Source organism: Siphateles boraxobius, unplaced genomic scaffold (assembly GCF_051911475.1).
Source record: "Siphateles boraxobius isolate OS27281-9 unplaced genomic scaffold, OSU_SipBor_1 16, whole genome shotgun sequence".
NCBI classification, from domain to species: Eukaryota; Metazoa; Chordata; class Actinopteri; order Cypriniformes; family Leuciscidae; genus Siphateles; species Siphateles boraxobius.
This window is the reverse complement of record NW_027508766.1, coordinates 2,501,802-2,525,300: the sequence shown is the minus strand read 5'-3', so window position 1 is coordinate 2,525,300 and position 23,499 is coordinate 2,501,802. Positions and strand designations below refer to the sequence as shown.

General features: G+C 39.2%; 1 protein-coding gene and 1 long non-coding RNA gene across 3 annotated transcripts in view; both read right to left on the bottom strand.

The window, feature by feature from the left end:
* Nucleotides 1-14,230, bottom strand: part of ch25hl3 (cholesterol 25-hydroxylase like 3) — a 40,109-nt gene extending 25,879 nt beyond the window's left edge. Inside the window, exons 1-2 of one of the 2 annotated variants that reach the window (XR_013204124.1) lie at nt 13,708-14,230; nt 4,802-5,249 (exon numbers count right to left, since the gene is read on the bottom strand). Coding sequence is in view for 1 of the 2 variants with exons in the window: in XM_077231117.1 (XP_077087232.1) it covers nt 4,874-5,249; nt 13,708-14,135 (804 nt within the window). In the remaining variant the exon portion in view is untranslated. Of the gene's footprint in view, nt 1-923; nt 5,250-13,707 lie in introns of those variants that run through there. The other variant, XM_077231117.1, reaches the window with a different exon arrangement.
* Nucleotides 14,231-19,245: 5,015 nt separating this feature from the next.
* On the bottom strand, nt 19,246-23,375 carry LOC143739034 (uncharacterized). The gene is made up of 2 exons (XR_013204125.1): nt 22,522-23,375; nt 19,246-19,419 (listed from the first exon to the last, which is right to left on the bottom strand). It is a non-coding gene; the product is annotated as an uncharacterized LOC143739034 (long non-coding RNA).
* Nucleotides 23,376-23,499: the final 124 nt, after the last annotated feature.

Genomic DNA, 23,499 nt, shown 5'->3' with positions numbered 1-23,499 from the left:
TTGAAGAAGTGGCTTCCGCAGCGTTCCTTCCTAAACAGAAAGGGCACGCTTTCCCAGTGTTATCCAATATCTCACTGTATGGGTTATCACGGAACAACAGTGTCAGACTCACTCTGTGTAAGCCTCCTCCTATCGTCCTTCCAGGCAAGAAGGTGTAGAGGCTTGCATGGGGGCGCTGTATGGGGTGCAGCAGCTGTGGCGCTTTGGTAGGGATTCCTATTGGTCAGTCATGACCTACGTTGTAGTGACTGACCGATAGGGAACGTCTCGGTTACATATGGTAACCCTCGTTCCCTGACGGGAGGGAACGGAGACGTAGGTCCCGTCGCCACATCTGCTGCCGCCCGCCGGGGCGGTCAGCTTTCTCAGGCTTGGCTCCTCAGCAAAAAACAAACTTTGCAATCGCACCAGCTGCTTGTTAAATACTCGCGCTGCGAGGCTGCACAGCTGTTGCAAATGATTGCACGCCAATGTGTATTGGCTTGTTTTAGTTTCACTCGAAGTAGATCGGCCTCTCTAGCGAGATTCCTATTGGTCAGTCATGACCTACGTCTCCGTTCCCTCCCTCAGGGAACGAGGGTTACCATGTGTAACTGAGACGTTATTTTTTTACTGGTTTTTCAACGGTTCTTTGAATGGAGTGAAACTCCAAATTTTTGTTGTATAGAAAGATTCCGCCTGGAAATCTTGGTTCAGCTTTCAATCTAGAGGAAGCTGGAAAGATTCAGTCTGGCAATCTTTGTTTAGCTGGATGTTTCAAAATTCAGTCTGGAGACTTAGTCAGCTTTGTTGAGATCTTAGAACTTTGAAAAGTTCATTCTTTGTTGAGTTTCAGTTTCTCCATCCGGGTCACGGCACCATCTGTTGTGAACCTTGTTTTTCTTAAGTGTAGAAAAACTCAGAAGCGAAAACCAGGAGACTTAGGGGTATCTTTTAAACAGGATTCTTTATTTGCTGTAGTCTACTTCGTTAAGTCTAACTAAGGGAACTTTACATTGTAGTTTATATACATTTCAAGGGCAGGGCTTAACATTGTGATGAACAAAGCATGTAAATGAGCTGAGACAAGAGAACAGAACAGGCAGGATTTCCTGCACCGAGACAGAAACTCAAAGACAAAAGGTGTAACTCAGAGCCTGTAGATGCTAATGCAATCAGCATGATTAGATCAACAAAAGCCCAGCTGAACTTTGAGAAGTGACAAGAGGTTAATGTCCGACACCTTGGTTGCCTCAAAAATGGAAAAAACAATGTGCAACTTTCTCAGTTAAGAGTACTATAGTATTGGAAGCTCAATTAAACATTTTAATAAATTTGTAACACTACAATTTTATTTTATTATAATTAAAAAAAACACACACAAAAAAAAACCCAGCCTATGTCTGTATTAAAGTAAAAATGATTGATAAACACTTATTTGGAATGGAATTAAATAACAAGTAGCTTTGGGTGTCTTGTTCATTATATTTATTTTCATATAAAAGCAACAGAACTAAAATTACATCCAGTTTATTAGCAACACTGTGCACGAGCGTGAATCCCGCGATATCCATCATTGATCTCGCAGGTGTCAGATCCACTGCGAGAAGCGAGAACTGTCCAGCTTGCCTGCGCTTTTTTCACTCCTCCTCTCACTGCAGCCGCCTACTCTCGACTACATTAGAGGCGAGGCAAGGCTCATCTCAATCAAGCCTACTATCTCCATCCGTACTCTCCCATGATAATTACATTCACGGTATAGTTGTTGCTAATTCGCCAAATACCAACGCTCGTTCTCTAGCCTGATGTCGTCATACTCAGATTCTAGTCAGAATGTTAGTCTGATACTGCTCCATTGGGCTGTGATTATGGGGCGTGTGTCAACCGAACCAGGAAATAAAAGGCCTCTGCACTCAATTGGATAGACCTAGAACCAATCAGAGCAACGGAGTAAGTGACGTATGTTGAGCGATAGATTAAAGTTGATAGATTAAACTTTTTCCGAATCCCGTAGGAAGGACGGCAAAAACATATTTCCCATCGACAAATGCCTTGAACCTTAAAAGGTTCTCTGTTCCTCTTTTAAAATGAATGCACTGTATATATCTTCTATAACACACACGGAATATACACAACTCTAATCTCCAGCGGCAGTCTTGAATTCAACCCAAGCGCTCATTGGTGACGTGGATGTTACGTTACTTTTGCTCATCTGTCCATCATCGTATAAAGCCCGCCCTGACAATTTTATTGGTCCAAACAATTTTGTTCGGGCATAATAGCTCCTCAACGGATCGAGTCCAGGCCAAGCGTGCCGCACAAGCCCTGAAAAGTGAAGCCAAAGCGTCTCGATCGCCCCCCGGTGACCGGTCCTAGTATAGCTCATAAACCCCGCCTCCACATGTTATTCAATGGGACGTGAGACCAACTAAACAATTAAATTACACTTCACATATCTTTTTCCCAAAGATAGTTTCTGTCATTTACTGTAGATTTCATCACGGCTATGTAATTTCAAGTGTTTGTTTTTAAAATAAGTTTGTTTTTAGTTAGTGATTGACACGTTCTCTGAGCAAAGTGGTCACTGAAGCAACAACTGATTTTTTTTCGGGATCTTTGGAGGCCTTTGGAGATTGGAGCTTTAAATTTAATATCTAAATTTCTATAATTGATTATTTCACACCAACATAATGGGTTGTTCTGCAGCAGATGCGCGTGCTTACGATTGATTCAGTGAGAGTGAGGGCGAGACCAGAGCGGGACGTTGATTTCGCAGCTTTACTTCCTGCTCACTACTGCGCATGTCTAGTCCCGAAATCGCAACTGCGCAGACTCAAGTCCCAAGATGTCAGTGCCATATCGGGACAATGGCGGCTTCACTTCTCGCCAATGGAAGAGAACGAAGGGGCGTCATCCATCTTTTTTTACAGTCTATGGTCCAGACCATAGACTGTAAAAAAATATGGACGCAGTGTTCATGATGTTACCCATAGGTTTCTGAAGAGTGTTTTTGAAGCCTAAAGTGGGCGGAGTCGGCCGTCGCAATCTTGGAAGCACGTCACCTCCGGATAAACGAAAATGGTCAAAAAGGCGGGACGTGGGTGGAGTTGAGGTGCCTGGATGGTGAAACTACGCCCGCCTAGCTCGACCTGATCGAGTTTGCTCAGGCTAAGGAGCTAATGTGCTACTGGCCTCGCGGTAAAGTGACAGCTGACTTGAAGAAGTAATGTTAGGCCTAAACCCAATAGTTAAACTTCATGTTTTAGCCCTTTGAAATACTATAATAGTTAAAAGAAATTACTAACCGTGAGACTGTGTATTGTGATGCATTATTATTCTCATGCAATAACTTACAATATTTGCTCTGACCCTGTGTGTGACAGTGATTTATGCGCATACATGTCAGTCAGCACGGCACCGCACGTCAAGTTCGTTGAGAGCTTTATTCAGTCCATTTTAAATTCTGATAGATATTACCTAAGAAGTTCAAGTAATGCACTAGAAATCCACGCTCATTTAAGGGATGAAGAGAAAGCACTGACGGTACTTTTTATTGAACACTAAAAAGTTAAATAAGCATATTATAGTCTATCTGCTCCGTAAGATCAACGGCACCGCAGAACGAGTGTGGCCTCTATATCTCAGACGTTTTTAAACTCCAAAAAGCAACGATATTGTCAGACATCCATGAGTGCATGTTCACAGAGGAAAACAACTGAAAACAGCGATGCTTGTTTTCTCAGTACTCAACAACGATGGAATCCAATGGCGTGGACGAAGGTATAAGGGTGGCGTGTAATAAATTGTATGAAATAATCCTGAAAAAAGTATGAACACGGCAGAGATGACAAGCACGCTCAAAACACAGAAACCGGAAGTCAACGACGTGACTCGCACCAGTGTCGAACGGTTCAGCCCAACTCCATCATTCCTTTTGTACTCACTTTCCTTGACGCAAGCGCAATCGCTGGTAACCCACCACACCTGTTCCTGACGCTCACTCCAGAACACAGAACAACGCCACCTGGTGGAAAAACACCGTAGGCCGTAACAATATCAAGTATCCTTAAAGGGTTAGTTCACCCAAAATTTCTGTTATTAATTACTCACCCTCATGTCGTTCCAAACCCGTAAGACTTTCTTTCATCTTCTGAACACAAATTAAGACATTTTTAGTGAGATCTGAGAGATTTCTGTCCCTCTGTGACAGCCTACGCAAACTACCACGTTTCAAGAAGTTCATAGAGAGATTGTATAACTAATCCAAATACAAAAAAAGTTGCTTTAAATTGCACCAATATTTCATAATATTACTGCTTTTTGTTCAAGTAAATGCAGCCTTGGTGAGCATAAGAGATAAGAAACATTTAAAAAATCTTACCAACCTCAAACTTTTAAATACTATTGTATAAATTACTTCAACATAACATTATAATGTTATAATGTTATAATGCTATATTTTAATTAAACTGTTCGACAAGTTTCCATTGGAAATACTTCAAAATGCACCCATGGCAGTTTTTTATGTGACTTTAAAATAAAACATTTTAAAACTTTAAAATTAAAGTTTAAAAGTAACATGGGAATTTACCAACTGTAATAATTATATTTGTATGGAAAAATGTTTTTAATGAAATGTTACATGTGTGTTACTAACCCTTACCTAAATAAATAGCCAATAGTCAAAGCATGCATAAAACATCCACACAGTTTAGGTTGGGTAAAAAAATGAAACCTGGAAATTGAAAGTGTGATTTATTTCAGTAAGGAAGTTTGAAAATCTTTTAAACTGTTAAATAACAGTTCATTCAGGGTGAAATACGGTACAATGCAAGACTTTTTACAGTCTCAATCTCACTGTCATAATGGCCTAATTAACCCGGGATTCACTTTATCAATTGTCTCCTTCATTAACTGGTATGGGCAATGAGGTCCCAAAGATGTAATCCCAGTGTCTGAAGTAGGGAGCGAAGTTCCCTTTAAAGTGCTGATGGTGAGCCAGGTGGTGCGGAGCCCCACCAAAGCATGGCAGCAACCGGTGCAGTGCCCAAGGAAAGTCATATCCACAGTGGTCCTCCACTGCCATCCAGGTGTTAACCAGATGGAACAGGATTTCGCTAACAGGGTGGCAGCCCACCAGCATGGCACTGATAAATGCAAGGGTTTGTAGAGACAGCAGTTCAGAAATACTGGAGTCTTGAGCTGCCAGAGCAAAAGTCTCCCTGTTCAGATGGTGAATGCGGTGGATGTTGTGGTACAGCCAGGGAATTCTGTGAAAAAATACATAAATTTGTTTTAGTTTGAGATGTATATTATTGTGTGTTTATAAAATGTTATTTAATTTATGCTGAGTCTACATGTGGAGTGGAGAAAATAAGTGGAGAAAATAAGTATCAACAGATTATAAAAGATGAATGGAGGAGAGTGATTTTTCTATATTTTCTATATGAAGTATTTAGCTGTGCACATGATCTTTGTTCCTTATATTTGTAATTTTAAATGTAATAAATAAAAAGAAGAAGTTGCAACATCACAGCTCCATGAATAGAACAATTATTTATTGCATGTTCTCATGTAGAACATGTTTTTGTTTTTGTTTTTTTATGGTTGAGCACCCTCATTGAGGTTTATGTTTGCTGGACGTGCACAGTTTTTGTCTAATTATAAGTTATGGCATGAAACGTCTCGGTTACGTATGTAACCCTCGATCCCTGAGGAGGGAATGGAGACGTTACGTTGTGACAACGAATGGGGTTTCGCTGAATGGGGTTTCAGTGAGCACCTTGGCTTGGTAGACCTGAAGGATGGCCATAGCATGCAGTGAGGCGGCAGCCTGCCCTGCAGCTCTATAGGTCTTTGCAACCAGAGTAGACAAAAACCTACAGGCATTGGAGGCGTGTTGCCACAGAACACTCCATGGGGGGAAACCCAGTGTACCCTTTGGCCGCGGCCTCAGCGAGGGCAGAGAAGGCGGAAGAGGCCGCTGAGTAGGGCTGTCGCGGTGAAGGAATTTCCCTTGCGGTAATTGTGAGTTGCTCAATAGCGCGATATGCGGTTTTACCGCCATTTATTTATTTATATTTATTTGTTGCTATATAAATACGTGTTATGATGTGGTCAGCATACAAAAAAACAATGTAACCAATGTAACCGAAACTAAACAGCGTCTCCGCGCATTGAAAGGCTGTCACTCAGCGCGCAGTTGTTATGCCAACGGACTGTCTCTGAGTGAGTCATTAAACCGTTCATTCAACGAAAACGTTCAAAAAAGCTAATCCCTAAATGATAGATGTAATGAAACAAGGTGCTAATTATTGTTTAACTTTGAGCTCCACTTTTCAAGGCTCAGCTGGGCAGCAATGCTTCACCTTTGGGCAAAGCTGAAGCAATGCTTCACTTAATAGAGACCAATGGCATTGATTCAATGCGTGACTCGCTGCTTTCTCCCCACGGCTTCCTCGCGCTGTGTAATGCTGACCAGCGCTGACGCCATTCATGGTAAATACCCTTACACGTTAAAAGGATAATAGCCTACAACAAATATTTTGGGTTCCTTGGAAACGGCAACCTTTTCACGAATATACATGACTTGACTTCAAAAACAGACGCAGGTAATCTCACGAGCTCAGTCGAACACATTCACTGTCTGTTTAGGCTTAAGTCAAAATCCACGAATCCTCTGTACAAATCACCATGATAAACAGTCTTGTTATCATTATTAACTTATTTAACATTCAATACACATGGTACGAACCAAGAAAGGTGGCATTATGAAAAAAGAAAACACGGTTTGCGGTTGCTGCGGTTACTTGCATTCCTCTGCGGTTGGCCTGTCAGTAGCGCGGTACTGCAATATTGCGGTTATCGCGACAGCCCTACCGCTGAGCAGTCGCAGTCAAAGGAGACTCACACGATCTCATGACCTCTTTATGCACGTCCAGGAAGAAAGGAATTGAGGGCGGATGCTGACTGGTCTCTGCACGCGCCACCCCCCAATCATCAAGCCTTGAGCGCTCGGACATGGCGGAAGGTTCCACACAAGCCCGATGCTCGCAGCGGCCCGGGAAAGTATGGCTGTCAACTCTGGATCAGACTCGGGTAATGCTGGCACACCCGAAGGCGGCAGCACAGCCGAATCCTCATCTGCAGAGGACTCCAGCCCAATTTGTGCTGCTGCGATAGATGGTTTTATTTAAAAGTAATCCCCTCTCGTGGAGAGAAAAGATTGGAGTGTGGATGTGGAGACTCTCAGGTCACAACATTTTGACGGTCATGTTCCCGCAATGAGAACATGACGCATCCACAAACGCTGCCCGGGCGTGATCTAAGCCCAAACACGCCAAGCAGTGTTCATGCCCATCAGCAGAATCAATCTGACTACCACACACAGAAATACACAGGCTAAACATTTTTAAAAAGACGTGCCACGTGCACTCTTTTTGTGAGAGGAAAGCTTGCAGCAGTGCTGAAGCGCTCAGGGATAAACACACACACTGTTGCAGACCAAAACTCGCTCGAACACATCGTCACACCAACACCAACTGGAAGCTGCTCGTCTCGAAGATTCTTGAAGATAATCAGAGAATAGGCTGCAGGAGTGAAGAGGACCTCTAGGCTCTGAAGCAGAAACATAAATGCGTGTTGCCAGCATACTTTCTTATGTACCCATGAGGGCAGGGCTGGACTGGCCATCGGGCATACCGGGCATTTGCGCTTTTTGGGCCGATACAAATTATTATTTAAAAAATACATTAATTTTTTTTTTTTGTCTAAACGGCCCATAATACTCTTACATCGGCGGCCCAGATGTTAGTTTTGCTTAATTGGCGGCGCTGGAATCTTTGTGCCGGTGTAATGCATTGGACAAAAATAGTCAGCGTAGGTTTTTTTTTTTTTTTTACAGAAACACGTAGATCAGCGGCCTTGATTGGCACTGGGGTGGTCCAATCACATCTTTAAACTCCTCCCCCTTTGGGCTCTGAGCGCGCGTGCAGTGTCAGTGTGTATCTGCCGATTTTTTGTCCCAGTCCAGCCCTGCATGAGGGGGGGCGGAGTTATGCTATGCAAATTCCGCAAACCCATGGCATTTCCTTGCCATTGGCTCGTTTTGTAATACTCGAAGTTGATAGGCTTTCTAAGCGAAATCCCATTCGTCGTCATGACGTAACTCGTACTGACTAAAAAAGGGAACTCTAGATAACTCAATCTGATTGAAATCACATCAGTCTCTATAGGGCACAGCTGAACGTTGAATAGCAAACTCATTGGCTGCTGATACCAGCAGCCAATGAGTTTGCTACTCAACGTTCAAACACTTGGGGCCTTTTTTTAACGATCTAAGCACATGGTCTAAAGTGTGCGGCGCAAATGCACGTAGGGCGTGTCCGAAATCCACTTTGGCTATAGTTTAATGATGGGAAAAATGTTCGGCGCACCCAGCTCATGGTCTTAAAGAGTTGTCCCTATTCTCTTAAAAGGAGTAGTTCATTTTAAAATGAAAATTACCCCATGATTAACTCACCCTCAAAAATCCATTATAAACGAACTACAAACGGCTCCGGGGAGTTAATAAAGGCCTTCTGAAGCAAAGCGATGAGTTTGTGTAAGAAAAATATTCATATTTAACACGGTACAATTTAAAATTCAAGCTTTCGGCCAAACGGCCATACGCAGTCTACTTACGCATAGTGCGCAACTTAAGACGTCGGAAGTGGCGTAGTGTGTCAGGGCGTAGCGTAAATATCCACAGTACCACGCATTACTCGCATAAGTTGTGCTTTACACTTAAGTAAGATCTGTATGTTCGTTTGGCAGGAAGCTAGTTAAGTTTTAAATATAAATATCATTAATCAAACTCATCGTTTTGCTTCAGAAGACCTTAATTATTTATTATTTTTTATAAATTTTTGTCACTGTACCACAGCTATGCTAAAACATCCAGATAAAAAGTTGACTGACTAGGTTTTTTTGTTGTTGAATGTTTGTTTGGTTATTTATTATTTTTTACCTTTATTTTTACAGGCAAATCATTAAGAACAAGTTCTTATTTACAATGGCGGCCTGACAAGTGGACTAACCACTTAGGGAAAGGAAATGGGGCTAAAATAAATACAGTACATTAGAAATACCTACAGGTTAATAATTACATTAAATACAATTTAAAACACAACACAGTAGACAACACAAAATGATTATGTGGAGAAGCAACTGCATGTGTCCATGAACAAGGATGATATAATAGTTTTAAAAGATGAAATTAAAATTAGTGTATCTAGTTTGAGAATATTTTGCAGAGCATTCCAGTCGCGAGTGGCAGCAGATTGAAAAGAAACAAGACCAAATGCAGAGTTAGTTTTGGGAATACATAATTGAAGATGAAGTGAGGACCGGGTGTTGTATGTGACAGGCTTTGGCTGCAGCAGGTGACCCAAGTAAGGAGGTGAGCGGCCGAGAATGGTCTTATAAATGAAAGTGAACCAGTGAATTTTGCGGCGATTGTGACAGATGAATATAAAGCGCAGTGGTGTGTATTGAAAGGAGCATTTATGGCAAACCTGATAGCTGAATGGTAAAGAGTGTCAAGAGTTGATAAAGTGGACTTGCAAGCAACCCTGTATATAGTGTCTCCGTAGTCTAACATGGGTAGAATGGTCATTTGAGTAAGAGTAAGTTTGGCAGAAGTGGTGAAGGACGAGCGGTTTCTGTAAAGGAAACCAAGCTTGGCCTTCACCTTAGATTGCAGCTTTGATATATGGATGGAGAAAGAAAGTGTAGTTTCCAACCAGATGCCCAAGTATTTATATGCAGTGACTTGATCAAGAATAGCCCTCTTGCAAGGAAGTGATTTTAAGGGCTGGAGGATGCATAGTACCCTTACGGTAAAACCACATGGTTTTTGTTTTTAAGGTATTAAGAGTGAGTTTGAGTTGTGTAAAGGATTGCTGTAATTGGAAAAAGCTATCTTGCAAGGTAGCTTGAGCAGCATCAGGGGAGGAACCTGTGGCATAAAGGATTGTATCATCAGCATATAAGTGAATGACTGAATTACCAACTGCCTGGGGAATGTTATTACTATAAATTGAGAAAAGTGTAGGGCCAAGGATGGAGCCTTGGGGGACACCCCTGGTGACTGGTAGAGAATGGGAAAAGAAAAGTTTTTCAAATCTTACACGTTGAACCCGGTGAGAAAGATAATTTGAAAACCAAACCAGTGAGTGATCAGTGACACCAATGCTGCTAAGTCTGTGGATAAGTATATTGTGGTCCACAGAGTCAAAGGCTTTTGCAAGGTCAATAAATATAGCAGCGCAGTGTTGTTTGATATCTAACGCGGATGTAATGTCATTGAGCACTTTAGTGGTAGCTGTAACACAACCATACCCTGATCGAAAGCCAGACTGTGCCCCGGAGATGATACCGTTCACATTAAGATGATTGATAAGTTGTTTATTAACAAGTTTTTCCATAATTTTAGACACACAAGGCAAGATGGAGATTGGCCTGTAATTGTTTAAGTCAGCCTGATCAGCGCTCTTATACAGAAGAAGCACAACCGCTTCTTTACAAGCTGGTGGAATCTCGGCTGTATAGAAGGATAGATTAATGAGGGCTGTTAGAGGAGCCGCAATAACCGGGGCAGCAATTTTTATGAAAAAAGTGGCAAGATCATCTGATCCAGCCATTTTATTGGGGTACTGAGCCGTCAATTCCTGCACGACTTCCCCCACTAAAACAGGCCGGATGGAAAAACTGTGAGGAGGTGCTAAGAGGCTGCAGGTATTAGAGACTGCAGGGGCTGTAGCAATAGGGTTTAACGCCTTGGAAACCAAGCCAGAATTTATGAAGTGGTGATTGAATGCTTCATCCATGGAGTTTTTATTAGTAACAACTATGTCATCCACTTTTAGGAACAAATTGAACAATGGTATGGTCCGGGGTTTGTTTTCAAGTTTTTTTTACCGTATTCCAAAATGCTTTTGGGTTCGCACCACAAAGTGTGAACTGTTCTTTAAAGAAGCCAGCTTTAGCCACCCTCACCGCTTGTGTGGCCTTGTTCCTGATTATAATGTATTTATGAATATATTAAAACCAGTGGCGGTTCTAGACCATTTCAACTGGGGGGGCCAAGCTGGGGCCAGTTGTGCTGTTAGAGGGGCCAGTTGCATTTAGACCTTATTGTTGTCATATCATTTTCTGCACTGCACTGCAGGCATTAACAGGCAAAATACCATGTTTATAATCATTCAACAATGTATTTGCATTTCCATTATATTTTTACATTTGCATTACATATTCAGTATTAGTCACAGTAACTGTAATTGACATGATGTCCTTCTTTCTCAATTTTGTAAAATCGAATTTAAGGCTTTTTAAAACCTGAAGAAATCAAAATTCATACCGTACATTAGGGGTGTGCAATATTGACAAAAATATATCTCAATATTTTCAATGTTTTTTTGATGATTAGATGATATTTTACTGATTGTGTTTTTGTACTGGTGACATGGCTGGTTTAGGCCTGTTGTTGACAGCAGACTCACAAAGATATTCATATTTTTTAATATTCTATGCAGTGGTCAGTTAACAGCAGGGACCGAAATTCATTTTTTAATTAATTTAATTTGCCACCTTAAATTGATTTCCAGGGGCATTTTCACCTATATATGGACATTCTTTCTAAACTTATTTAGAGTTATGAATCACCTTTTATGTCAAATACTAACATACAAATTAGACAGTAATTATACTTATTTATACAATAATACTTAATTATACAATAATTATACCGTACCACTGTTACCAGTCAAATTAAATCATTTAATCAAAATCCATCTTTGCAGTCTAAAGGAGACACAGAAGTGGCATTAATATATTTACACTCCATTCACAATTGCATAAATAAAGCTATGAGATTTTTTTAAAATCAATATTTAAACATGAAATTATTTCAAATTTTAACGTTTTAATTAAAGGGTACTTTAAATATGAAACTAAAACCGCCAGTAGGCGGCGGCAAGTCACTAGGCTTGTTCGACTTGAACTGGCGCTGCACAGACCGATCGGTTGATGACATCAAAGAACCGCGAGAGCGATTCAAAAGCATAAGGAGCCGTCTGCTCTCTAATCGCTCTCGCGGTACTTTGATGTCATCAACCGATCGGTCTGTGCAACGCTGGTTCAAGTCGAACAAGCCTACTGTCTTAATAAGTGAGTTGAAGGATTCATTCATTCAACCGATTCGTTCAAACGGCTGATTCATTCGGGAAAGAAGCAAGTGATTCCTTCAAAACGCGGATTTCAGTCAAGAAATCATCGCTGTCTGTTGCATTGAGACTCTGCTACGATTTCATTTTGAAATTCTAGTCGGCGAAATAAAGGGAAAACAAACAATATTGACAATATTGTGTCTAAAATGTAACGCCCAATGTTAACTTATTGTTAATTCAACTGTTGTATAAGATCAATATCACAGTTGCAATTGTGCACGGGAAAACAGCACTCTTGCTGATGTGATATTCTAATATAAGAACATAATATGATATAAATATAAGACATAAACTAATTTGGGGACATAGCCTACCTATCTATGAACCGCACACAGCAGTGAAAGGACGATAGACAAATGCGATGTCAGCTCACAGTGCCTCGTATACAGTTAAAACATTGATTACAATATCATAATAGACAATACACATCGCACACCCGATACGCACATAAATAATGAACTTGCAACTGAACTGACATTTACCAGCTTTCTCCTTCTCTCCTCTCTGGCGTGCAGGAGACAGACGTTATTCTGCCGCGATTCCCGCGAATGTGATGCGAATTGTCACGTGAACAAGCAAATCCACAAAGATAGAATAATAAAAAAAATAATATGCATACAACGAAAACAACGATAGCAAAAAAAAAACAGTTTTGTAAAAATTATTTCACCCTCCACATTTAGGGGGGCCACAAGGGGGGCCAAGCTTGTTGTCACAGGGGCACGGGCCCCCCTAGCCCCCCCTCTAGAACCGCCACTGATTAAAACTGAATGTACGTAATGAATTTATTATGATGATATTTATATTAATAAAGACTGAGAGGAAGAACATTTAGAAAATATTATTCAAAGAAATTTACAGCATTTGTACTGGCTCGTCTATTAATCGCCTGTTTTGGGGGGCTGTGAGTGGAGGGAGGAGAGTGTTTTGTTCAGCTCTGTGTTTTTCTGAATGTCTGAATATGTTTCTTCATCTGTTTGCCTGTATTGTTTTGACCAATGGAGTTCATTGTCAAATTCCAAAATTATTTATTTTTGAATTAAAAAAAAGCTATTATTTTAAATAAAGATTAATTGTATTTTATCTACAAAATATTTTAGTTTGTCATGTAAACATTTTTTTATTATTAGATCAGATAACATTTTAAACTGGCAAATGTCATCGAGTTACAATGTGCCGCTCACATGTCACTATGGGCATGTTGTCACATTTACCTTTCATACTTCCAGGGTAAATAAAGAAAAAAGTATACACTGAATGAAACAAAGCCACATATTTGTACCAGACGAGTAAAATTAATGTGGAATAAAAAATATATACTCTGAACCCTATAGTTTACACAAACTGAGAAAGTCATATAAAACATATTTAATTAATGCGAGAACCGAATTTAAACTTATCACTCCAATTGTGCAATGAGGAAGCTCCACATGCTGAGATTAGAGAGATGTGTCCTGCTTACTTGTGGATGGTATAATGAAACATGAAGAACAGCGTATCGAAGATGAGCATGCATGAGACACATTCCCTGAATGCATGAAATGAGGACGGTGCTCTCTCCGGGAAATGCGTGCGCCGTACCGACAGAAACAACGCGGTTAACGGTAAAACGCCAACCATGTATTTCCATAAAATTCGAGAAGCGCATCGAAACCACTGATACAAGCCAACGGCTTCACTTCGTATCCTGTACTTATGAATCCACCCCACGTGTGTACTGAACACATCCAGAAGCATGAAGGGAGCAGAGAAGATGAGATGAGTGCTGAAAGCTGCGCACACGCTCCAGTGGGGTGACGTGAGGAGAACATGACGTTCCTTATACATAAAATCCCAAATCCACTGGAGCATTGAGTCGCCTCCGAAAACCAGTAAGACGAGAGCAATCATTCTTGTGAACTACTGTTGTTTTTACATAATCGCAAAAGGCAGCAACAGCAGCTTTAGAGCGATGATGTCTGGACCGCTCTCTCTTCGGATGGAAGACTTTTCACTGTAGCTACAGTGTGGAGAGTAGCTAGCTACTTTTATTCTGACTCGGGGTGAGAAATGCTGCTCCCCTCCCACCATCGCAACTTAACCAACTCAAAAACAAGATCACCCGATCTCTTTGAACACCTATTTTTAACTTTTCAAAAATTACAGTTAACACAATACAAATAAGAGTTCCGTGCTGTGTTCTGATGGGCCATTCCAGCCCTGTTAAAATCTATTATACAATGAAGTCCTGTTTTGTTTAATTTCATCTGGAAGAACAGACTGCATTAAAAAAGAGCTCTGCATCCAATGAACAAAAGGTGATCTTGATTTATAGCCTAGGCCTACTGTTGATTAGGCCTACGTATTTAAGAATAAATTAATAGAAAATTACTTAAAATATGGAATATCATCCCTGAATTGATTTTTGAAAAGTTGGGAGGTTTCCAATTTTTTAAGCTATAATTTTGATTTAAATATTGGTTTTGATAAAGCTTTCTTGTTTTCATAAAAAATTTTTTTTTCTGATTTATGAATGCTCATTTTGAAGAAGAACTTGCGAATAATTGTAGGCATATAGCAGGGACGTGCGGTCAGGGTAGGCAGGGTAGGCAGTGCCTCACCGAAGGAAATGTCGACAATACATGTATTAATTCCAAGAGCTTTATTAATTCACCACATTATTAATTGCATTTATTTTATTCAAAATATTATTTTTTGTAACAAAATTTTTCAGGAATACACATATAATATACTCCTTTTGCCATTGTTTGCCCCTAAAAATCATTGTTTCATGCAGAAAATTCAAGGCCATGGCCATTGAGGCAGAGGTTAGCAGTGCCTCTTTGGTCCATAGAAAGTAGTTTACGTAGATTTGCACATGCCCAGTCAGTTCTCATGCTGTCTTGAATTATCAACATTATCATCGGCCAGCTTTTTGACGCGCGACAATTTTCAAAATGACGCGCCACCTTCCCGGAATGCTTTGCAGACGCGACAAAGTCGCTTAACATCACCCATTGGAATAAAGCGGAGGGCTAAGCATTCCGGAAAGGTGGTGCTTCATTTTGAAAATTGTCGCGCATCAAGAAGCAGGCCGATGCCCATCTTTATGCAAATGAAGTCCGTTGAACGTGACGCGTCTATCCAATAGAAGTAGAGCATATGGAGACGGGGGGGAAGTCTCTCGCAGGTCCTCTGTTCTGATACGCAACATTTCCCGCTCGGTCAAAACCACGGCCATAGCGGTAAACATAGGAACGTCCATCAACGTACAAATCTGGGGGAGGTGTTGCGACACCACACGACAGTCGTGTCGGACAAGTCGGTCCTGATCCACTTGTCCGTGCGACACTTCTGTCGCGCCGCACTCCACTTTATTCCAATGGGTGACGTCAAGCGACTTTGTCGCACTCGCAAAGCATTCCGGGAAGGTGGTGCTTCATTTTGAAAATTGTCGCGCATCAAGAAGCAGGCCGATGCCAATCTTTATGCAAATGAAGTCCGCTGAACGTGACGCGTCTATCCAATAGAAGTAGAGCATATGGAGACGGGGGGAAGTCTCTCGCAGGTCCTCTGTTCTGATACGCAACATTTCCCGCTCGGTCAAAACCACGCCCATAGCGGTAAACAGAGGAATGCCCATCAACATACAAATGTGGGGGAGGCGTCGCGACACCATGCGACAGTCGTGTCGGACAAGGGGATCAGCAGCACCGTCGCTGGAGTGCGGCACGACAGAATTCTCGCACGGACAAATGGATCCGTACGTGACGGTCATTTGCCGCTATATACTGGCGGTTTGGTGATTGCCATTTTACAAGAGATGGAGAAAAATCCTAGCCTGACGTCATAATACTCAGATTCTAGTCAGAATGTGAGTCTGATACTGCTCCATTGGGCTGTGATTATGGGGCGTGTGTCAACCAAACTAGGAAATAAAAGGCCTCTGCACTCAATTGGATAGACCTAGAACCAATCAGAGCAACGGAGTAAGTGACGTAAATTGAGAGATAGATTAAAGTTGATAGATTAAACTTTTTCCGAATCCCGTAGGAAGGACGGCAAAAACATCTTTCCACTCAACAAATGCCTTGATCGCGGTTCTCTGTTCTCTGTTCTAAAATGAATGTGCTGTCTATATCTTCTATAACATGATAGCGGAATATACACAACACAAATCTCCAGCGTCAGCCATGAATTCAACCCAAACGCTCTGATGACGTGGATGGTTACGTTACCCGTTGCTCACATACTGTAGATATGATGTCTATGGTTGCTCATCTGTCCATCATCGTATAAAGCCTGCCCTGACAATTTGATTAGTCCGAACTAATCAAACTATACTGTTTGGCATAGTTCCTCAACGGATCGAGTCCAGACCGAACTTCCCGACCTAAAAAGTTTGTGGGCGGGGTTCGGGCTGGCATCCAGGCTAGAAAAATCCTACTACAGTAAGTAAATGTTTCCCTGTCCCCAAAATGCTGGTTTTCTACTATGCATCGTTTATTTTTAACCACCCCTGTAATAGTCCTTCCTCAATGTCTGATATTTATATTTATAAAAATATTTATTAATTATATTTATTATTATAATATTTGTGTATACACTTTCACTATACCACATTATCATATCGTCATTGACCACCATTTTCACATTTTTCTGTATTTCTCAGAAGCAGAAGTCGTCATAGTTGGGTAAACTTCTATAGCGGTCAATGAGAGACAACATTAAATATAAATTTTGTTCTCCAATTTGGTCAAAAAGCAAACGAAAAACTCAAGTGTTTTCACAACTTAAAAAAAAAACAAGTCAGAAAAGAGAAAGACGTCAATTTTACCGTCACTCCCACAGCCGCTGCTGTATTAGAAACAAACTCACAGCAACGTTAACTCGATTTTTTGTAATTTTATGCAAAGGTAATATAATGCTAACTAAGTATAGTGTTCTAAATGTACATAAAGGAAAAAAGAAAATCTAAAAAACGTACGATAACTTGTCATGCCTATAAAGGGACTTTGACTGAATACTTTATTTTGACATGCTTTTAGTTCTTAAATTTCCTGAATATAATACATCTGTAAATAATAAAATAATTTCTTAAACAGCTGCAAAAACATATATTTGTTGATGAACAGCTTTTTTAGAACCTGAAGACCCCCTCCTTAATAAAGCAGGCAACAATGGCCTTACATCTGGAGGAGGCACAAAATGTCCAGCATTCCTGTTCTCACAAACATGATGTGTGATGGAGTGGAGAGCATCTTGACCAGCGATTTCTTTGTATGTGTTCTTCAGTAAAATATCATACTTCCCATCATCATCGACATCCATCCAAAGTTGTGTATAAAGTACTGTAAGCAAAAAGCATTATAAAAAAAGAACAATTCTACTAATACAGTACCACTACCATTTCACGAGTTGTGTATTTTTGTAAAGCTGCTTTGAGACAATGTGTATTGTGAAAAGCGCTATACAAATAAATTTGAATTGAATTGAATTGTATTTGGCATGTTGTCCGAGGAGAGGGCTCAGAGCTCGGAATTTGGCCCGAACCCAGAGCACTCTCCCCTTATTCCTGGCTGTGGTAGGAACAAACCAAGAGTGTTTCAGTTTCTTATACCACTGGGGAAAAGTTAAAAAAACACCTCATATAATGCAGATTACTTTTTTAATGTATATTTATGTCCCCATTTTTTGATGAGGAAGAAATCTTTTTTAAAAAAAAAACAAACCATACACCAGATGCTCTGATACTTGTTCAACAACAAATTCTGTACAATTTTAGTAAATCGCCCGGCACTGCCAGAACAACAGCACACTGTAGAACCAAAAGAATAGTACAAAGATCTCCTCAGTGGCTGCTGGAATCACTGTGTATAGTGTTATTCACAGTATCCATGAAACTGCTCTCCAGACACCTAAAAAGACAATGCTTTATTTCAAACCTGGACAACAATGGATATTCAATTAAATACGAATGTAATACAGACATATGGAAAACAAATTACTGAAAGATGTTGCTTAGAAATTTGAGTTTTTTTCTTAAGACTTTTTTTTATACTATGCCACTTATAAAGACAATCAACTCATTGTGAGACACTTTAAAGGGATATTCAAAACTCATGTCATTTGTAACCTGTATGAGTTTCGTTTTTTCTGCAGTACACCAAAAGCAGCTATTTTGAAGAATGTTGGTAACCAAATAGTTTTGGCTCCCATTGATTTCCATAGTATTTTTTGTCCATAAATGGAAGTCAATGGTAACCAAAACTGTTTGGTTATACCAACATTCTTCAAAATATCTTATATGTTCCACCAAAGAAAGTCAGATTTGAAACTACATAAGGGTAAGTAAATGACAGAATTTTAATTAACATGTCCAGACGACATATCTCTTTATTATAATTATTAGACTATTGAACCATCTGAAAATGCTGCCTATGTCTGAAAAAATAATTCAGGTTGTGTGCAGTTGTACCATTTCAGCATTAAATTGAACAGCTGTTCTCTATTATCATGTTTTATATTATCAATGTTCATTACATCACTCTTCAAACATCATCAGGAAATTGCACAAGAAAGGATTGTTTTCCCATAATGTTCTCACTCCAAGTTCCCACAAACTGAACTCAAGGTATCTGGATAGAGACAATTTTCTTTCTTAAAAAAGACGACCCTATAAAACATGGCACCAGTCAGTGTGATCCACAACGGTCTTCCATGGAAGTGTTGACCAAGGATTTCTAAAAGTCAACCAACATTCCACAAAGTCAATGAAAAAGAGTAAATCTGACAGTACAGATGAAGAACACATGAATCTTGAAATCTTGAGTTGCCTTTTTTCCTCGAAATATTTTTCCATCGGCAAGTGTATTTAAACCTCAGAAAAATGCATAAATACTCCTTTCACAAAGGACTAAATTGTTAATTAAGTGTAAAAGGAACACTGACCTACCTGTACCAAGCATATTTTTGAGGATGTCATTTTAATATATCACAAAATCTGAACACAAAGACTTAATAAGAAAAAAAAACTTTAATGTATAAACAATTACCCACCCAATACATAGCCAACTTTTAAGTACGGTTACCTGAAATAAATAAACTGAACTTGACAACACACTAAAAAGAGGCCATGATTCGACACGCAAGTTCTCACTAAATTAAAGCTGTCCAGCTTTCAAAGACAGTAACACTAACTAGAAAAAGTTTGTCGAGACAAACTTTAAGTTGGCTTGTGAAAGTTTTGACCAGAAAGTTTGAAGAAGTTTAAAGTAGTTTGAAGTCTAAATTAGTTTAAAGTTTAAATTAGTTTGAATTTTAAAGTAGTTTGAAGTTTAAATTAGTTTAAAGTTTAAAGTAGTTTAAAGTTTAAATTAGTTTAAAGCTTGAATTAGTTTAAAGTAGTTTAAAGTTTTAAATAGTTTAAAGTTTAAAGTAGTTTAAAGTATAGTTTAAAGTTTAAAGTAGTTTAAAGTAATTTAAAGTTGCTAGGGTGTTTCTAGTGGGTTGCTAAGGTGTTCTGGGTGGCTGCTAGGCAGTTGCTAAGGTATTTTGGGTGGTTGCTAGGGTGTTCTGGATGGTTGCTAGGCAGTTGCTAGGGTGTTCTGGGTGGTGTTGCTAGGGTGTTCTACGGTATTTTGGGTGGTTGCTGGGGTGTTTTAAGGTATTTTGGATGGTTGCTATGGTGTTCTGGGTGGTTGTTAGGCAGTTTCTGTGGTGTTCTGGGTGGTTTGGTGTTGCTAGGGTATTCTAGGATATTTTGGGTGGTTGCTATGGTGTTCTGGGTGGTTGTTAGGCAGTTTCTATGGTGGCCTGGGTGGTTGCTAGGGTATTTTGGGTGGTTGCTAGGGTGTTCTGGGTGGTTGCTATGGTGTTGCTAGGGTGTTGTAGGGTATTTTGGGTGGTTGCTATGGTGTTTTAATGTATTTTGGGTGGTTAGGGTGTTATGGGTGGTTGCTATGGTGTTGCTAGGGTGTTTTAAGGGATTTTGGATGGTTGCTAGGGTGTTCTGGGTGGTTGCTATGGTGTTGCTAGAGTGTTTTAAGGTATTTTTGGTGGTTGCTAGGCAGTTGCTAGGGAGTTCTGGGTGGTTGCTATGGTGCTCTAGGGTATTTTGGGTGGTTGCTATGGCGTTGCTAGGGTATTCTAGGCTATTTAGGGTGGTTGCTAGGGGGTTATAAGGTATTTTGGGTGGTTGCTAGGGTGTTCTGGGTGGTTGCTATGGTGAACTATTTATGAACTAAGTGAACTGTGAACTAAGTGTATGAATTCATAAAAGTTCATAAGTGTATGAATTCATGAGTTTATAAGTGTATGATTTCATGAGTTCATAAGTGTCAAAGTTTATGAGTTTAGAGTTTATAAGTTTAAATGAGTAAGAGTTCAGAGTTTATTAATTTATGAGTTTAAGAGTTCATAAGTGTATGAATTCATGAGTTCATAAGTGTATGAATTCATGAGTTCATAAGTGTATGAATTCATGAGTTCATAAGCGTCAAAGTTCGTGAGTTTAGAGTTTATAAGTTTAAATGAGTAAGAGTTCAGTCTATTAATTTATGGGTTTAAGAGTTCATAATTGTATGAATTCATGAATTTATAAGTGTACGAGTTTATGAGTTTAGAGTTTATAAGTTTAAATGAGTAAGAGTTCAGAGTTTATTAATTTATGAGTTTAAGAGTTCATAAGTGTATGTATTTATGAGTTTATAAGTGTATGAGTTTATAAGTGTACGAGTTTGAGTTTAGAGTTTATACGTTTAAATGAGTCTAAGAGTTCAAGTTTAGAGTTCATTAATTTATTATGAGTTTAAGAGTTTAAGTGTAGATAGATAAGTGTCAGATAGATGAGTTTATTAGTTTAAAGGAGTTTGAAAATCTGAACATTCCGCAATGTTAAGTCAATGGGAGTTTTTTCCGAGTTTGATCGTCATTTTTAGGAAAACCGTAAGTCCAATCAGTTAGAAAAGATATAGCAACTCGAGTCAGAACAGTTTGAGTGTCTGAGCCGAGTTTGGAGTATGTGTAGAGTTAAAGCTCTAGGAGGAGTTTGATATAGAAATTTCACTGCAAGAAGAAGAATCGGAAGAATAATAACTAGAAAAAGTTTGTCGAGACAAACTTTAAGTTGGCTCGTGAAAGTTTGGACCAATAAGTTTGAAGAAGTTTAAAGTAGATTGAAGTTTAAAGTAGTTTGAAATTTAAAGTAGTTTGAAGTTTAAAGTAATTTAAAGTTTAAATAAGTTGAAAGTTTAAATTAGTTTGAATTTTAAAGTAGTTTGTAGTTTAAATTAGTTTTAAGTTTAAATTAGTTTGAATTTTAAAGTAGTTTGAAGTTTAAATTAGTTTAAAGTATAGTTTGTAGTAATTTAAAGTTGCTATGGTGTTTCTAGTGAGCTGCTAAGGTGTTCTGGGTGGTTGCTAAGGTATTTTGGGTGGTTGCTAGGGTGTTATGAGTGATTGCTAGGTGGTTTCCAAGGTATTTTGGTTGGTTACAAGGGGTTTTTGGGTGGTTGTTAGGTGGTTGCTAGGGTGTTCTGGGTGGTTGCTCTGGTGTTGCTAGGGTGTTCTGAGGTATTTTGTGTGGTTACTATGGTGTTGCTAGGGTGTTTTAAGGTATTTTGGGTGGTTGCTATGGTGTTGCTGTTGCTAAGGTGTTCTAGGGTATTTTGGGTGGTTGCTAGGGTGTTCTGGGTGGTTGTTAAGGTGTTCTATGGTATTTTGGGTGGTTGCTAGAGTGTTCTGGGTGGTTGCTATGGTGTTGCTAGGGTGTTTTAAGGTATTTTGGGTTGTTGCTATGGTGTTCTGGGTGGTTGCTATGGTGTTGCTAGGTAATTTTGAGTGGTTTCTATGATGTTGCTAAGTGTTTTAAGGTATTTTGGGTGGTTGCTAGGGTGTTCTGGGTGGTTGCTATGGTGTTGCTAGGGTGTTCTAGGGTATTTTGGGTGGTTGCTATGGTGTTGCTAGGGTGTTTTAAGGTATTTTGGGTGGTTGCTAGGGTGTTGTAAGGTATTTTGGGTGGTTGCAAGGGTGTTTGCTATGGTGAACTATTTATGAATTTAAAAGTTCATAAGTATGAATTTATGAAAATGTATAAGTGTAAATTCATGAGTTTATAAGTTTATGAGTATATAAGTGTATGAGTTTATAAGATTATGAATTCATGAGTTTATAAGTTTATGAGTATATAAGTGTATGAGTTTATAAGATTATGAATTCATGAGTTCATAAGTGTATGCTCTTACAAGCCAACTTAAGTTTAAATAGGATTTCAGTAAGTTGGCTCTCACAAGCCAACTTAATGAGATTAATATATAATTTCAAATGTACAAATATAAGGTATGCTGCTCATTTTTAAGAACTTTTATACGCATATCAGTGACAAAGTTTTTTACTTCCTTCAAGTTCCAGATATGTATGAATGTTAACATACCTGACTTCTAACTACAAATAGAAGCAAGCTATTGATCCAGATGAGTCGATCCACTATTTGGTACTAGAATGAGATATACTGTACATGATCTTCATATGTAACAATTTTAGACACTGAACAAAAAAAAACTGCCTTGTATATTTTGTAATAGAACTTGAGTTTAGGAGAAATGGAAATTGTTTATGGAACATATTCAAAACATAAACCAAGAAATGAAAGTAGAATAAACAATCCATGAGTTTGTTTGAGAAACAGCCCACAGACATGCTACATTGTTCAAGGTCAATCACCAGACTGAGACAAAGACTCATTTCTGTGTCAACACTCAAAACCTCTGAAATGTGAAAGTGACAGAAGAACTGGAAGGTTTATGAGATCACAGTCTTGCACTGGGCTTATCAGTGCTGCACGCAAACTAGAAAAGGCACAAAACGCCTGCCGATTTAAAGTAGGACATCATTATATAGTGTACTGTACACTGCTTAGGAGAGAATTTCTTGCTGCATTCAAAATACTAAAACACTGCACACAATGTATACATATACACACATATATATATATATATATATATATATATATATATATATATATGATGCAGTACTTCTATATTTAGCAACAAATGCTTTATGCTACAGTTTTATCACATGACCTTACTCTGCTGTTGGTTTACACAATTATCTTCTCACTAGAAATTATTACCTCTCTCAAAAGATTTTCTCAGTACTTTCCCTATTGATGGAGCTAATTTACAGAGTGAGTGAAAATGCAAAACAAATGGCAAATTGTTTTAGAACATCCTAATCAAATACATACCGTTTCATTCTGAGGGGGTTTGTAGAAGAA